The sequence below is a fragment of the Camelus ferus genome, chromosome 25 (assembly GCF_009834535.1).
Source record: "Camelus ferus isolate YT-003-E chromosome 25, BCGSAC_Cfer_1.0, whole genome shotgun sequence".
NCBI classification, from domain to species: domain Eukaryota; kingdom Metazoa; phylum Chordata; class Mammalia; order Artiodactyla; family Camelidae; genus Camelus; species Camelus ferus.
This window is the reverse complement of record NC_045720.1, coordinates 3879394-3896134: the sequence shown is the minus strand read 5'-3', so window position 1 is coordinate 3896134 and position 16741 is coordinate 3879394. Positions and strand designations below refer to the sequence as shown.

The 16741-nt window shown below is 55.5% G+C and overlaps 1 protein-coding gene across 4 annotated transcripts in view; it reads right to left on the bottom strand.

The window, feature by feature from the left end:
• Nucleotides 1–16741, bottom strand: part of COL22A1 (collagen type XXII alpha 1 chain) — a 214286-nt gene that overhangs the window by 124687 nt on the left and 72858 nt on the right. For all 4 annotated transcript variants that reach the window (XR_004315107.1, XM_032467724.1, XM_032467723.1 and 1 more), the window contains exons 13-16: nt 5805–5858; nt 4717–4761; nt 3608–3661; nt 1698–1742 (exon numbers count right to left, since the gene is read on the bottom strand). Coding sequence is in view for 3 of the 4 variants with exons in the window: in XM_032467724.1 (XP_032323615.1) it covers nt 1698–1742; nt 3608–3661; nt 4717–4761; nt 5805–5858 (198 nt within the window). In the remaining variant the exon portion in view is untranslated. The remainder of the gene's footprint in view (nt 1–1697; nt 1743–3607; nt 3662–4716; nt 4762–5804; nt 5859–16741) is intronic.

Genomic DNA, 16741 nt, shown 5'->3' with positions numbered 1-16741 from the left:
TAGTCTACAGCTCAGCCTGACTGTCGAGTCTGTTCCCCGAATCCTGCTCCCACGGTGCAGGTGGGGCGCTTTCAAATCAGAGCCCTGTTCCCTGGGGCACAGAGCTGCACATCGAGCCCCACACCTGAGCCCTCAGCTACTCCAAGGGCCACTTTCAAGTCTGCAGAGTAAAGGACAGGGACAGAGGGCCGCAGAGAGGAGGCGACCTGTACCTTACGGAACCCTGTGAAATCTCGCAAAAGAACCAAGAGATGCAAATCTTAATGACCCCGGGTCAGAGGTTTCACTTTTTAAGCTACAGGGACTAAAATCTAATATCCAACAAACAGAAACCAGGCTGTGGAGCCTGAAGTGCGCCCCGCCCTCTTCCTTCCGAGGAGACTTTCGGGAAGCCACGTGGCCACGTGCTCCTAGAGCCACACGACACGTTCATTTCCTTGGGCCAGAACCCCCCCTTCTGGGGGAGCAGCCTAAGGAAAGCATCCTAACTTGAAAAATAAATAAATAAAGCTATGGCTGTAAAAGCGTTCACCAAAGCATTAGTTTTAATCATGAAAAACTGAAAACAACCCAACATGATCAATAACAGGGAAACAGGCACATAAATCAGGGTCTGGTCCCACAGTGAGATGCTGTGCAGCCGCTGGACATAAATCACAGAAAGAACAGCATGGGGAGCTGCTGCACGCAGGAACAACGAACAAGGCAGGACGCAACGTGGCAGGCGCCACGTGTGACCACATGGAGAGAGGGGGGATGTGCAAGAGGAAGTCCTGCAGGACGTGCCCGTGTCCACGGCAGCTGTGGCAGGGTGACAGAATCAGGGGCTGTCTTTCACTGTTTTCCAAAAATAGTGAAATGAAACTACATTTCTTAATTTAGAAATCCCCTGTAAAACCAGGGAAACGTACTCCAGGAAGACAGAATGGGGTAGGCGCTGAATAGGTATCTGGAACATGGCTTCGGGCAGGAGGACCAAGCGCCAGCTCCTGACCGGAAGGAACCCCGGGGATGGACGGGCCAGGGGAGAGCTTCTCGGGAAGCCGCACCCACTGTGGTCTGGGCAGGTGGAGGTGGGGGTGGGTCCTCGTTCCACCCCGCAGAGCCCTGAGCACTCTACAGCATTAGCACCGGTGGGAGGATCCGGTCTGGGGGTTACTCGTGATGGGTGGCATCCTCAGGAAGGACGGCCGGCCTTGGCCCTTCTCGAGTCTGTCACCGCAGGCACCACCTTCAGCGAGTTTACAAGTCTCAGCTTGGGTCATGTCACAGCACTGAGTGAACTGGGCTAAATATGGGTCACCGAGGCCACAACTGTCACCACGCACCCTCTCTCTGAGAGTCAGGGTGACCAAGGAGAGGAGAACTTAAACAACTTGCCAAGTGAGGTGTGGGTCCCTGGCAGCAGCTGGAACTTTTTGAGGCCCAATCCCGGGCTCTTTCAAAAGCTCTCTGGCCTGGAAACCAGAAACTCTGCCTTCGTGAGGGGACTGCGGCCCCTGCAGGATCTGAGCCCACAGCCTTCCCAGCCCAGCGCTTACACTCAGCCCTCAGCCGCCACATGTGCACTCGCGTGTGCACACACGCGCGCGCGCACACATACGTGCACACACACCCGTGCACACGCACACACGTGCGCGCACACGCACACCTTCCCTGGGAGGCCGCACACACTGACGGGAGCGGATTGTAAATACCTTTTCTCCTTGGGCTCCCTTTTCACCGCGCTCTCCGTGGAGACCCTGGGGGAGAGGGGAAGGTGAGTAACATGGCATCCCAGCCCAGCTTCCCTGTGCTCGAACTCGGAGGGCCCATGCACAGTCCGGCCCAGGTGGTGATTTGTCTCTATCAAGTCTCACTCTGCCCAGTGGCCTGCGCACTGAGCTCAAAGGTGAGCTCCCAGGGCTGGTCCCCCGGCCTGGATTACCCCATCCTCCCGGTTACAGACTCAAACACACCCTGGCCCTGGAGCACATCTGGCCGAGTGCGCGAATGTGACCTCAGAGCCAGTCCCCACCGCCACCCAGAGCCTGGGAACCAAGAAAGGGCCTCCACACTGAGCGTGAGGCCCTGGGGCCCTTTAAGCCGCAGTCGCCCACCTCCCTCAGGGGCCGGGCCCTGCCCCACCCTGTGTCCTCCCCACGGCCGGCAGGCGTCCACCCCGTGCTGAGGAGTCCCTCTTCTCTGTGAGGACGTGTCAGCCAAGATGCGGGCCTCTCTGACTACAAGATCCAAAGTACAGTCACCATGCTGCCCCGCCCAGCCCATCCCCACGCTCCCACCAGGCTTCACTTTGCTCACAGCCCTCAGCCCAGGAGACACATTTTCTGTCCCCACCCCAGGAGAATGTGAACCCCCAGGAGGGCAGTGCCTTCCTTCCTTCAGGACTGTGTCCCCAGAGGCTGGAAGACTGGCTGAAGCCTCATGTCCATAAACACTAGTTGAACGACTAAGTGATTCAATGAACGGCTGCAAAAATCCCTTGGTTTGCACAAGAATCTCGCAGAAGTTTTGCCCAAAGGCTACTGCCCCATGCTAAAGTGCAGACGATCAGTGCGCGTGTGTCTGCTCTTGTCAGACGTGCAGGATGGACAGTGTGATGCCGGGGCCACCAGCAGCCCAGCGGGCCGAAGCGCAGCTTCTCCGGGCAGGACCTCTGGACAGGCCAGCAGCTCAGTGCGTGGCCCTGCTGGAGAGGCGTGAATGTGTCCTGTGTTACTAGGCGAACTCCCTCTGCCCCCTCTCTTTCCTCTCCCTTCCTGGAGAAGGGACCCTTGGACACTGTGAAAGGATGTTAAAGGGGGCAGGACTGCCCAGGCCCGCTTATGCATTTCAGGAATAACACCTACATCTTTGGTGCCTGGAGAAGAGGCACAGGACCAGGGCCGCCGGAGGCCCTACCTCCCAGAGGGCAGAGGGTCTGCGGACCACTGAGGCCCGTGGGGAAGGCAGGGCACACAGGCCATTTTAATTCCACTCAAGTATTTTGGCCAGATACTTGGAGATCAGGGCCTTAAGTGCCCCCAAGGCAGTGCGAGCTGCCTTGTCTGAAAACAGACTTTTGCGGTGCTTCTTTCCTTGAGACAACCTCAAGACTTTCTTAACGGGAACCAAGAACAGGGGCAGAGGCCCAAGAAGCCACTTGGCCCCGTCCGCACCAAGCCTGTTTATTCATCGCTCTCCTCAAGGGCACCTGGTCACTGACCACCCGCCACGTGTCTGCCACTGTTCTAGGGACCCACCAGGGATTAATGAAAATTCCACCCCTTCTGGAGTGGCAGACTGGACAGGCTCATAAAAATGTCTTCTTTAGGTCAAGTGTCAGAAACACCCGGGCTGCTGGGCAAAAATGCAGATTCCTGGGCTCCGCACAGACCTGCTGCTTTGTTATCCGGGAGTGGGGTCCCAGGAACGTACATTTTAACATGCTCACCAGAGCTCCTTAATGTGTACCGCCACGTGTGAGCATTTCTGGTCTAAGAAGAGGCACCAAGGCTTTGCTGCCACTGGCACGTGGGTGTAGGATGGGGGCCTGCAGGAGAGCTGGGTCCCAGTCCCGGGAGAAGGCCACGGAGCTCCCCTGCCCCAGACAGCTGCCTCTACTTACGGGAGCGCCGACGGGTCCGGAAGGTCCGGGGAGTCCGGGTGGTCCTTGGAATCCCTGCAGAAGAGCGTTCACAGGGGAAGGTTTGGGGATGGAAGAAAAGGCAGGACCAGAGGCAACAGTCAAGAACCGTGTCTGGGGACGAGATGACCGCTTCTTGCCTGCCATGTGCTGCCACGCTGCCCACACAAGGGTTCGCCCAGGGACCCCTCCACCTCCGCTGCCCACCCTCTACCCACCCAGTGGAGAGCACAGGCCGCTCCCTGCCTGGCGGAGCCATGACTCATCCCCAGCTCTGCAAGGAGCGGAAAACAGTGTGCTGCCTTTGAGCGACCACCCGGCCAGCACATCACTGTCGTTTCCACGTGCCCTGCGGCCATCCCCGGACCCGGCCAGGACAGGTGTGCAGCTCCTGGTAATGTGACTGATTCCTGCCGCTCAGCACTTGCACTTGGCCTTGGGGCCAACAGAACCCGGGCAAGGCCTGACACAGCCCAACGGAAGTCTGCAGAGCCCAGGGCCCCTCTGCTGCCTGGACCAGGAGCTGCTCTCTAGGCTGCTAACCTGGCACCATCTGTTAAAAATATACTACAATTAAAATGTGCTTCTCTTCAGGCAAAGGTACCCCAATTTTTGTAAGCTGGCCTCAAAATAAAAGCATGGTACATGAGACTCCCCCGCATTGGACCCACGCCGACGTGCATTCATCAATTTTACTGAGAAACAAATGAAATCAGAAATGACTTGGAGGGCCAGGAGTAGGGGGAAAGTTATGGAAACTACGATGCGTCCATATCAGGGAATAGCACGCATCGATGGAGAGAACAGGTGGTATCTGTCTGCACTGGTGTGGAAAGACGTCTCTGTCTCTTGTTGAATAGACAAAGTAAATGGCAGAGAATGGCATGATTTGTTTTTTGTAAGAATTTGGAAAACACTGTGGATGTGCAGACACACACACACAGGCACGTGTGTGACTGTGAGAGAAGTGTAGGCGGGGAATCCACGCGTGCACCGCCTCTAGACCTAAGGAGACGATACCCCAAAAATGGGCTTTGCATCAAAATCTGTGCACCAGGAACATGAGAGGAATAACTCAAAGCGACACTTACCCGCATGCCCACCTCACCAGGCAGTCCCGGCTCTCCCGGCTCCCCCTGCACACACAAAACTGCATGTGGTCACAGCCCAGGGCACCGGGCATCCAGGCCCAGGCACGCAGGGCCCGTCCAAAGCCTCCCGGGGGCACCCACTCCTGGAACTCAGAACTCTTCACAGAAGCAACATAACCGCCCCATGATGAGAGACCCAGGCACCCCTTGGAGACTCTTTCTACCAGCGCAGGGGCTGATCGGGGCCGCAGGGGTCACCACCTCAACCCCACCCACCCCTGCTGCCGCTGGGCCACCAGCTAGGTTTAGACAGAATAGTGGAGAAAGCGGGGCGACTGGAGTGCCCGTGAGGCTGTCTGCACGGAGGAGTCTGGCCACCCAGAGGGGACTGAGGGGTCTGAGATTCATGGAGCTCGCCTTCCTCTCCTGGTCTCCACCCCAGACCTCCCACCCCAGACCACTCAAGGCTGTGGGCTTTCAGGGTGCTCACAAGTCGGGGCACCCCCCAAGGCCTGCCCAGACGTGGCTGAAAATGGCAACGGGGGCAGAGAGATGGAGCCCCCAGGACCCCCTTCCATTTGGGTTCTTGGTGGGGAAGAGGATCCCTTTTCCCGCCTGCGTGGAGGTCACCTGGTGCCTGGGTTCCTGGAGTGAGTTCCAACTCAGAGGCTGGTGGATGCGGAGGGGAAGCTGGGGTGTGGACAAGAGGGAGGCAGGCAGGCCATGCCAGCTAAGGAGGCTGCTGGGGCCCCACCCGACTCCTTGAGCTACGAACTGGAGGCCTGGGAACTGAGTCCCTCACCGTGGACCTCGCTTGCTTCCCGGTCTGGCCATTGGGAGAACAAGACCTCCATGCAGAACTGCTTAGTATCAGCTAAGTGAGAAAACAGTCCCAGGGACACGCAGGCGCTACTGGCGGTGTTATCAGGCCCAGCTGACCTCCAGGGGCCTGGGGAGAGCCAAGGTGCAAACGAGCCCCGGCTCAGGCCTGGCCCTGGCAGAGGCCACCCCACTTGAGGAACAGGGGCTCTGACGGGAGCTCCCCAGCCTGGTGCTGCCTGTGGGAAGGGTGGCAGTGACAGACGTACCTGCATGCCTTTGGGGCCGTCCCTCCCAGGGGGACCGGGCAGGCCCGGGGAACCCTAGGACGAGAGAAAGAGAACAGCAGTTAGAGCAGGGTGAGGACAGCCCTGGAGACAGGCTCTCGGAGTCTGGGGGCAGCGGAGAAAGCGCCAGGCGAGAACTGTGGCCGAGACATTGCTCCTGGGAGGGCGATTTGCAGACCTGCCGCCTGGGCGCCACCGGGAGAAGGTAAGAAATGCAGATTCTCAGGCTTCTCTCGACCCACTGCAGCAGGAACCACATTTTAGCAAGGGGTCCACATGCACCAGACAGTATGAGACACCCCGGCCCCGCCCGGCCCCTAACTCGCCATGTGGCCACCTCCTCCCTCCCGGCTCAGAGTCACACGTGTGTCCTGGAGCCCTGGGCTGGAGTGAGGCCCTCAACCTGGGCCCCATCCACATGGGGCTGATGACCCTCTATTGGGGGGCGGGGGCTGCCCTGGGTGTTGCAGGATGTCCTGGGGCACCTGAGATGCCAGGAGCACTCCCTAGCTGTGACAACCAGAAACATCTCCAGATAACCGCTGAACGTCCCCTGGGACTCAAAATCACCCGAAGCCGAGAACCACTTGGCTAGACCAGGTATTTAAGAGTTTTCTAATCCGGGGCAAGCTCCACTCTAATGAATCACGCGGAAGCATGAGACAGGCACCCGTGTGCACCTGCTCAGCCCCGCTCAGCCCCGGCTGGCCCACTTCCCGGGAGAGCGTCAGAGCTCCCCCAGCAGCCGCGGGAGGCAGGAGCTCTGCCTCAGGGCAGGGTGCCGGGGTCAGGAGCGGGGGGGCTCAGCTCCCCAGATGCCCTGTCTGTCTCCAAGGCACGTTTTCTCTCCTGTCCCGTCCTGTTCTGACCTAAGCAGAAGGCCTGTGTTTCCAGACAGCGGGGCCCAGCTGCCTGAAGTCTGCTTCTCCACAACACTAGGGAGAGACTGAAGACTTTCCAAAAGGGAGGCGTCACAGAGGAACAAGGACGTCTTCCGAGGAAACGCCCCAGATGGTGCTCCTCTCCAGAATCAGGGCTACTGGGGTGACGTGCAGAGCTTGCCGCAGGGGTCAGCTACCCAGTCCTTGGACGGCCAGTCTGCAGGCGGGAAGTCCTGCAGCTGCAGGCGGGGAAGGGAGGGCTTGGTGGGCTCCTGCCTCAGGAATACGGGGGGAGGGAAGCAGGGCCTGGAGCTTCCAGGGCCGTTTAACAAAGGGAGCCAGGGAGGAGACCAGAGACAATGCCAGAAGGAACTCCAGAGTTCCAGAACCTTCCCTGTGCCCACAGCTGTCACACGTCCAGCCCTGCTGGCACTTTCCAGCAAGTGTCTGTGTGACTGTCTCATCACAAGGCAGGGGCGCCACGAGGTGGAGAGTTGGGACTCCATCACCAAGTCAGCAGTGCCCACCTGGCCCAGGGCCCCACCAGTCCTCTGTGGGTGTCAATCCTTTCCGGAGCCCTACGGGTTTGTGCGGGGAGATGTCGGGGAGAAACCCCAAGAGCAGAGAGCACAGAGGCTGCTGGAGAAAAGCAGCGGTCTCAAGACCCAGCAACTCGCGGCTTCAAATCCTGCTCCGTCGCTCGGTGCCAGCGGCCTGGGTCAAACCAGTGACATGCTGAGCCCCAGTCTGCGTCTGCAAGCAGGCATCATCACCTCGCAGTAGGATCTGTGCTTCCCAAGGACGAGGACGGCTCAGCAAGCTGGTTTCGGAGGACTGCTGTCCCAGCCCGGCCCTTCTGCTCAGTTACAAGGGGTGGGCTGCTCTCGCTTTGTGTTCCGAGAAAGGCGAGAAGCCTCTTCAGAGGTGGTGCTGCGTCTGCGAAGGTGACACCTCTTTTTGAATCTTGTTTTACGTGCTTAGGATAACCAAGCTGGCGCAGCAAAAAGGCATATTCCAAGAAACTTCAGCTTTCAAGTCATCCTGAGGTCCAGGCATTTCATTAGATGGGTTCCTGCCCTTGAAAACTGCATCCCCAAGAAAAAGCCAACCTGACCTAGGTATTTTATGTCTCAGTATCACCTAATCCTAACACCACGGGACACTGCCATGCCCCAAGACACACCTTCCAAAAGCCTCCAGCTGGAATCAGCTGTCTGCAGACGTTTTGAAGAGACAAAGTTACAGCCCTATGCATCCACTGAGATCTCATCAGGAACGTCACTCTACCTCTCTGAGCCCTGGTTTCTTCATTTATGAGACAGAGGCTCATGCTGCTTCCAGATGAGAACATGAATGTAGATATAACTGATAGGCTATAAAACAGTATTAAAAGGCCAGTTCATATTCTGGTGAGAACTAAGAACACTTTCTCAAGTGGGTCAACAAAAGGAGTGGGGGAAAGACTGGAGGTTGCCCTGGAATTAGTAAGGTCAGGGACACGGAGATTTTTAAAGGGAATATGTGTCACTCAGTATCCACAGTAAAGTACAAAAAAAAAAAAAAAGAAAAGGACATGGATAGTTGGAGGGGTAGAAGGGAGGAAGGGAGGGAAGGAAGAGAGAGAGAGGAAGAGAAAAAACAAGACAGGAGGGGAGGAGAGGGAAGGAGAGGACAGGACAGGCTGGAGAGGAGGGTCTAGATTTGCAGATTTGCATGCAGCCTCTGCTGCTCGTTAGCTGAACAGAACAAGTGATTCCCTCCTGGGTCTCAGCTCCGTCACCATAAAGAGGATGATGCAAGGAGTACAGTACCTCTGGCCCAAGGTGGTCGGTCGGATGCCGTGAGGCAAGGCTTTGGAAAATGCTTTGTACACAGGGGAGTTTGAAAGAAGCATCAAGTTACTTGGGGTGAACCACCCAGCAACTCCATCCTTCACCTTTAAAAAGGAAATCACTCAGCTTAAGAGGAGGACAACAGATAACGCACATGAAACCCCTCACAGAGGCTCACCAGGGCTCGGACCTCCCCCGAGTTCACCCTGGCAGCTGTGACTCAAAATCTGGGCCCTGATTCCAAGTCAAGGCTCTGACCTCCCCCCACCCCCCACTGCCTCCATGATCTCCCTGGGAGCCCTGGGCTGGTAACATCTGGCAGGAAACGATCTGCCTGCGCACACTCGTCAGAGCCAGAGGTCCAGGGATTGCACGGTTACTTCATGGGGCAAAACACAGAGAAAAGAGAGGGCAGGTATTTCCCCTGCTCTTCTGGTTAATTAAACATCAGGGTTCTTTTCCTAAATACCGACAAAGACATTGCTTCATTGCTAGAGATGCTATGTTAATATTCTTTTTCCTCCACGGGTAGGGTCAGAGTGGACCCTCAGGGGTGTGCGCTCTGGGCAGCAGTGGCCCCCGATGTGGCTCCTGGACCAGCAGCAGCAGCACCACCAGGGCCTCGTGAGAAAGGCAGGTCCTCTGGCCTCACCCCAGGCCCACTGAATCAGACAGTCTGGGAGCGGGGCCCTGCAAGTTGATTTAACAAGCCCTCCAGGTGATTTGGTCAAGTTTGAGAACCACTGCTCTGTGGAGTCAGAATACGTGATCCCAATTCCTGGCTTAGCCACGCAGAGATGAAGTCACCTGCACCTGGACACACGGGTAACAGGCCTGCAGAACGAGGACAGTGAATCTGCCCCACACTCCACAGCTTGCGCGTGTGTCTGGCAGACAGTGCTCACACACACCAGGAGCTGTGATCACCCTCAGACGCTGTGTGGTACAGGACAGCTTACACCTCTGTGTCAGCCCACCTGGAGCACACTTTCTAATAACACTCTCCAGGCTTCCCGAGGCTAGGGGAGTTACGGAAGTCCTCCCCGGGGGAGCTAGGGAATACTGACATTTCACAGCTGTCGGCCGCCCCTAGGGATAAGACCTCACTGATGCAGAGGACGCAGAAGACGTCATTTGGTATAAAAAGTGGAAAACTATGCTGGTGTAACGGTAATTATACTTAACATTTATGAGCACTTTTCACAAATATAAGTCATTTATTTTCATTAGTTCACTTCATCCGTGCTGTGACCCTCGGAGGCAAAAACGATTATAGTCGCCAACTTAAGGGTGAGAGAAGCCAGGGTTGCCAGGGCTGAGTAACTCACCCAGCACTACACAGCTGCCAAGCGGCCAAGCTAGGGTCTGAGCCAGCCAGCTGATGCAGGGTCCTTAACCTCCCCTTGCCCTCCCAGTCTAGCTGTCCAGCACTCCAGCATCAACCCTTCCCATAAAAGCTCTCGCCCGCCTGTGTGAAGCCTTTGGTCCTCTGACTGGGCCATCAGACTTGGCAAGAGCCTGAGTGTCGGACGCAGCTGGAAAAAGTGCCTACTTTCCTATTCTAGCTCTGCCTGGGGCCGTGAGAACCCGTGGACTAAAACTTCCCCAACGTGTCCTTCAGCACCACGGACAGGGCCCGTGGCAACTTTATTTATTGTAACTCCCAGCATTTTGCCCCAACCTACAAGGCTATTTGAGGGCACGTAAGCAGCTAAACTTATTTTCCCCTAAGCCCCTTAATTATGATAAAAATAGAAGGCACTCAACCACAGTTATCCAACTTGATAACCATGAATAATGCACATTAACGCACAGGCTAAGAATAGGCAATGGGGGCGCTGATGAAGCCAGCCACGAACAAAGAGAATGAGACCCAGAGCTAGAGGCAAATGACATCAATATATCTCAGAAGTTTCACACATACAAACACACACACACAATTTTTGTCTTATGGCTCAGAGGCTCTATAATGTTAGTCATGGCATGAGTTGATTCCCACAAGGGACATGGGTTTTGAGGGTCAAGAATTCCCCAAAACAAGCATCACTTTCAGAGGAGGACAGGGAACTGGCATGGGCCAGTGCAGTGGTTAAGAACAAATAAATAAAAGAACACGCATTAAAAAAAGTTGTTTTAAAGAGTAGGGGATGCAGAGTCGGACAGACAGCCTCAGCCCCACTCGCAACACTCTGTGACCTTGGGTGTTCCAGAATCCTTCAAGGAGCTGATATCAAGCTGGCACATAGCAAGAGGTCAGCACAAGGCTGATGTCACAATTCCACAACAAAGCACCTTTTCTGACACAGAGTCATTCTACCATTCCGATAAAATCATGAAGTGCTGGCCACTGGGTTCTCCAATGACTGCTAGTGCTAATGCCTCCATCCCATTCTTTCAGAAAGAATCTGAAATAAATGTGTGCCCATCGTCCCTCGCTATGCCACATACTCCCCCTGCACCAGAACCCCATGACCTGTAGCAGCATCGCTGGTGTCTGAGGACCTGTCTTGGTCTCTGCTCTGGGAAGGAGGTGCAGGGAGGACCATCCATACGTAGCAGAGCCTGCTCTTTGCTCCCCGCCCCGCTGTGCCATTCATCGCCACCTCCACGAAATCCTCTCATCTCTCAACTTCAAACACAGCCTGTCTTTGAAAGACACCAAAGAAAGAACTAGCTCAGGTGGAAGGATCCATTCTTCAGCACTGTGGAGGGCACAAGGGGTGTGCCTGTCACGTTGTGATCAGAGAAGCGTCACTGTGAGAGCAGATCTGACTGCCCCCTGAAGCAGGACCGCAGGCACTGCGTGGTGTGTCACAGGAAGGGCCCTCAGCAGCACAGACCGCGGGCACAGTCAGGAGCTGCTGAGTGAGAGCATCACAGCCACACCCGCCGACTCTGCCCTTGGAGCTACGCAAGGACCAGAGCGTTTTTTTTTTTTTTCCTAGACATTCGTCATCCCATCCCTGCTCCTCCACCTGCCTCGACTCTCAGGTACGGATGGTTGAATTAATTCTACTCTGAAGTTCATGTGCCTCATTTTGCTGGCCTTCTCCAGTCCTCTAGCACAGTGTCTGACCCTAAATTGTGCAGTTGTCACAATTCTGAACAGACCAGAGCTCATTATAAATTACCCCGCCCTCTTCCTACAGCCTTTTACAACGAAAACATCGGTGTCTTTGAGCGTTTTTCTTTCTCAGTAGCTTTGTCCACGAAACAGGGAAAGTGATGCTCTCCACCTGCATTTGTGGGGAGGCTGAGACAATGCCCGTGGAACTACCTGCTCTGTGCCTGACACCTCGAAGGTTACTGCATCAGAGGCTCCCCAGGATTCCAGCACACAGAATGTAACAGTGGACATGCAAGGAGGAGGAATCAATGACGGGGAGATAGAAACATGCAGCGAGTCCTGGGAAAGATGGACCCAGAATCAGCAGGAGACAAACATGGTGGGAGATGGTCCAACACAGCAAGTGGGACGTGCGCTCCAGACACAACACGGGACTTCATCCACCAAGTAACGTGGCTGAGCAGCGGTCTGCAGGGAATGGTGTGACCACAGCAGCATTTTTAAATCAAAGGCAAATTCACGTGCACTTGCATGTTTCAAACAGGACAGCAAGTTTAAGCCAAAGGAAGGCACCTGGAGCAGAGAAACCCCAGGCACCCTGATCCCCTGCGGGGGGTCACTTTCTGGCACGTGGGTCCCCGATGCTCCCCAAGCCGTCTGCCTGTCCTGAGAGGCTGGATCTTCACGGTCCACAGAGACGTGGAGCAGCCTGCTTTGTCTAATTTCAAATCAGCAGAGAACGGTAAGCACCAGGCTCCCTGGGGGCCTGGTTTGGAATAAGCTTGTGGAGAATCTACTTTTTTCTGAGCTGGGGACCATCCCGCCTAGCCACCAGCTATGAACCTGGCTTCCTAACAACCCTCCTGAGTTTCATCACGATGCCCATGGGCTTTCCTCCCTCAGCTTTCCTCATTTGTTTAGCTCCATGGTGAACCAACCCACAAGGACACCCCCCGTGAAGGCTCCAGGGTGCTCGGGTGCCGCACGCAGCTCTGGCGTGCTCAGCAAGACACTGGGTTGACGCTTCTAGAAAGCGGCACCCCAGGAGGTCAGCACAGCCTCTGCTATGTGTCCGGCTCAGATTTCTCTTTCACCATCAGGTTTATGGTCCCAGAAAAAGTGGAAGAAAACCATGAAAAACAAGGAACCGGTGTTGGCGTGACCTAAAATTCTGTCTGCTTCTGAGACAACTGGCCCAATAAAATTTAGCTGAGTTTCTTATATTTGCTCGCGTATTTTTTTCTGAGGCACTGCACTGTGAAATCCGAGCACAAAATCCATACGAAGTTTTATTTATTGCCATATGGATTTCTGTGAAAATGCTGAAGAGAGGACTTTCAGGTTGCTGTTGTTTTGGGGTTTTTTTTTCTCTCCTCTACCGAGTGCTGAGTATGGAGCTGCTGACCCAAGCATGGCTTTGTGGGGCACTCTGCCCCAACTCCATCCCCCTGTGGGTCCCAAGGGCCCCCAGCTTCTGTGAGGAGCCAGACCCAGTAAGGGGCTGTAAAGCCCTCTCCTTACGCTGCCCTGTTACTCCCCACTCTAGGGAAATGGGGCGGGGGGGTCCCCAGCACCAGGTCTAGGCTGGTCTCCGCCTGAGGGCCACCTTCTACAGACCGTCCCAACTCTAATCAAAATATTAATACCAGCAGCTGTTCATAAAGAAAACCACCCTGGCAGGAAGTGCACTGCCCCGCGTATCTGAGCAGCTGGACTCCGCTCAGCAATGTCACCCACAGGGGTCCACTCTGGGCCCGACCTCTGCGTGTCACCTTTACCCCACTCCACCCGGCTTATGTTATGGCCGCAGGGATGTCAAGGCTCTCATCCCACAGCTCGGGCCCCGGGGGAAAGGACCCCTGTCCCCGGGCTTCTAAGTGCAAGTCCTGAGTCCGCCGTTCTGTCTGGACTAACTTAGGTAATGCACCTAACTGACCACTGCGCTCAGGGAGTCCGGGGCCCGGAGCGCTTGGACCTGATTCCCGCTAACACCTTCCGATCTGCCAGGTGCTCCACTAAGTCCCTTCTGTGGGTGCAATCATTTAACCCTCGCTCCAGTCTTACGAGAGCCTGCTCCTGCTACTGTTATACTCAGTGGACAGGTGAGGAAACAGGCACCGAGAACCATAAGGACGTCTCCAAGGTCCCTAAAGCCTGACCCTCAGCCACTACCATGTTCTGCCTTCTGGGACCAGCCATCAGGGCACCCAGCACTCAGCAAATCCACGCTGGGAGAGAGGGCTCTTCCTTCCAGATCATACTGCTTTTGGATTTCACACATGAACAACTGTGAATATACTATATTTTAATTTTTTTCATCATGGTAAGTTAGAGCTCTAGTCTTTGGTTAAATGTTTTGCAGAAGTGCTAATGTTATAGCAACGTAAACAGCAATTAACCAGACATATGAAATATCCCAGATCCCACCACCCCACTGCGTTGGCTGTTTTCACCGCTCACACATTTTCTGTGTGAGCACGTACAGCTTCCTAGTCCACCGTTTCACCTGCATCTCGCTGCATGCCTGTCTCCACATAGAAGGGCCTCCTAGTTTTCACTTCTGTCCATCTGGCTGAAGAAATGCAATCTTCCATTAGGCTGTGTCCATTTTCTGCTGCAGCTGGTCACTGCTAAGAGTGCTTATAAAGGAAAGAGTCAGCTTGTGGTCGTAGTGTTTGATTTTTCCCTTCATGGGAACTGTGCTTAGGATAATTTCCTAGATATTTCTAAATTTCATTTTCTGAGCACCCCAGCAGTACAATAACACCGAGTGTCCTGGGAAAGCCTCGAGGTACTTTGCCGATGTGACAGTTGTCCTAGGCAGGCCCCGACAGCATCGGGGATAGAGGTGGTACAACCTGGCTTGCTAAGGACCAACAAGAAGAATCACCCTCATAAAAGATAACCGTGTGCCCAGAATTTGTGTGCAAGTCTCCCTCGTTGAATTGGTGAGTGAGCCCCTGGAGGGGCCAGGCCAGGCTTTAGAGCTCCGTGAACTCACCACTCTCTCCCACGTACTGGGTACTTGAATGCTGTCTGTTGAAGAAGAACATGCGTCACTCTTTTATGGATTTTAGCAACAGCTCCTGGCAGACAAGAAGGGGATAAAGATAAGGGACAGATTTTTACGAGCACCTACCATGTGCCAGGGACCAAGCCAGTTGCTTTCACAGGCACTGCCAACCTCCCACATCCCTACAACAGCCCTGAAGGGTAGGCATCTATGGCCCCACTTTCCAGATCAGGATGCCGAGGCTCAGAGAGACAGGAACCAAAGCTCACCCAGCCACTGCAGTGCTGGGATCCAAATCAGGTCTGCCCAACTCCCTGAACCTGCTTTCTGTCCATAACCTGAGACCACGTCTGAGTGCAAAAGGCCCCCTTTTCCTCCTTCCTCCTGGCACCAAATTCCTAAGGAAAAGAAGCAAGCCCCCCAAAAGGGCAGAGATCTCCCCGATATTCCACGGAGCCCCGCAGAGGAAAACTGGAGTGGACGCTCTGGCTTCCGGACACCAGAGGGCGCTGTGGGTCCAGGAAGGGGCGACACGCGGCGACTCCCGGTTTCCTCCCCTGAAGGCTCTGGGCTCCCAGAGCACAGGACCCTCGGACACTGCACACCTGGGCCTTGTTCTTGCTGTTCCTAAAACTTTCTCTGCCCGTGGGGCTCATGACAGCACCCACCCACAGGAGACCGCACACCAGCATCGTCACTGAGCTTGTTCCTGCATTTTTTTTTGACATGGACGAGCCCAGGGCTGGAGGGGCACGGAGGCCGTCACCCCTCGCTGCTCTCCCCAACTCCCCCGAACCGGTCCAGACCAGCCCAGAGCAGCGGCCTTCCTCTCTCACCGCACCACCATCACCAAGACAGCACGGCAAGTGACAACGGCGACAGGAGCAGCAGCACTGCCCATTACGAGGGCTCCCTACGCCGGGCACTGGTCAAGCCCTCCCAGGTTAAGCCTCGGTAGGAACTATCACTATTCCCTTCCCCACCTTTTACAGAAAAGGAAACTGAGGCTCAGATGGCCCAAGGGGAGGCGCACACAGTTAATGTTAATTGAAGCCAGAATTGGAAGCTGAACCTGTCTGGCTGCGGCGCCTGGGACCCCTCCCCTGGGCCTCGGTCCTGGATGCTGGGAGGCTGCATCCCTTTCACCCCTCACTCATTTGGCGAGCATTTAGTTAGTGCCTGCTGTCTTCCAGACACTGTGAAGGAGACTCCACGTCTTCCTTTCTCTCCTTCCGTGCCCTCGCACCCTGAGTTGCGGGCAGCTCCTGTAGGGTAGCCCCTAAAATTCGGCTTCTCCCTTTCCTTTGGCCCAACTTCAATTAAAACATAGAGGGAGCTTTGCCCCAAGAACCCCATGGTGAGTATGGGACGTAACAGGAACCACAGGGGAGGCTAGCTTCCAAAAGGAGGGGCAGCGGCAGCCCAGGGGCAGAGCAGCACACGAAGGTCTTGGGCATCTGGCGGGGCTGTTGGGGGGAGGCAGCAGCGGGGCCTGGGGGGGATCAGGAGGCCACGAGCCCCAGCAGTTCTTCAGCTGTGTGACCTCGGGCCAGTCACTCACCTCTGAGCCTCAGTTTCCTCAGCAGCAGGAAAGGGGGTGATCCATTCAGCTTTCTGGCTTCCCTTCGTTTTAGTTTCCTAGCCCTCTCACTAACTGTGACCTTGGGCAGGTCACCTGACCTCTAAGCTATGTTCTTATCTGTGAAACGGGCCTGGCCATGCCTTCCTGAAGCACCATCTTAATAATGAGACATAACGCAGGGGCCACACCTTCCACGATGCCTCACCCTCATAGAGGCCGATGCACATTGTCACAGTGGTTAATTACAACACCGAAAATACAAAAACAAAAACACAGCCAGTATCAGAGTACTGATTTCCAGGCCCATGGGCTCCGGTCCACCCAATCCTCTCAGTACCCCGTAACTGCCCTCAAGAGACAGTCGAGCAAAGACACCAGTTTGTCAAGCTCCGCAGGTGCGTCAGTCACCGTGGCCTTCTCCCTTCTATGGAGTCTCTCCTGCCCTTGACCCACCCTGGTCTCGGCTCATCCCCGAGGGGAAGCAGAGACTCGAGGTGCAGGGGAGGGCCCCAGGGACTCAGGCTGGGGGTGGGCTGATGACTAA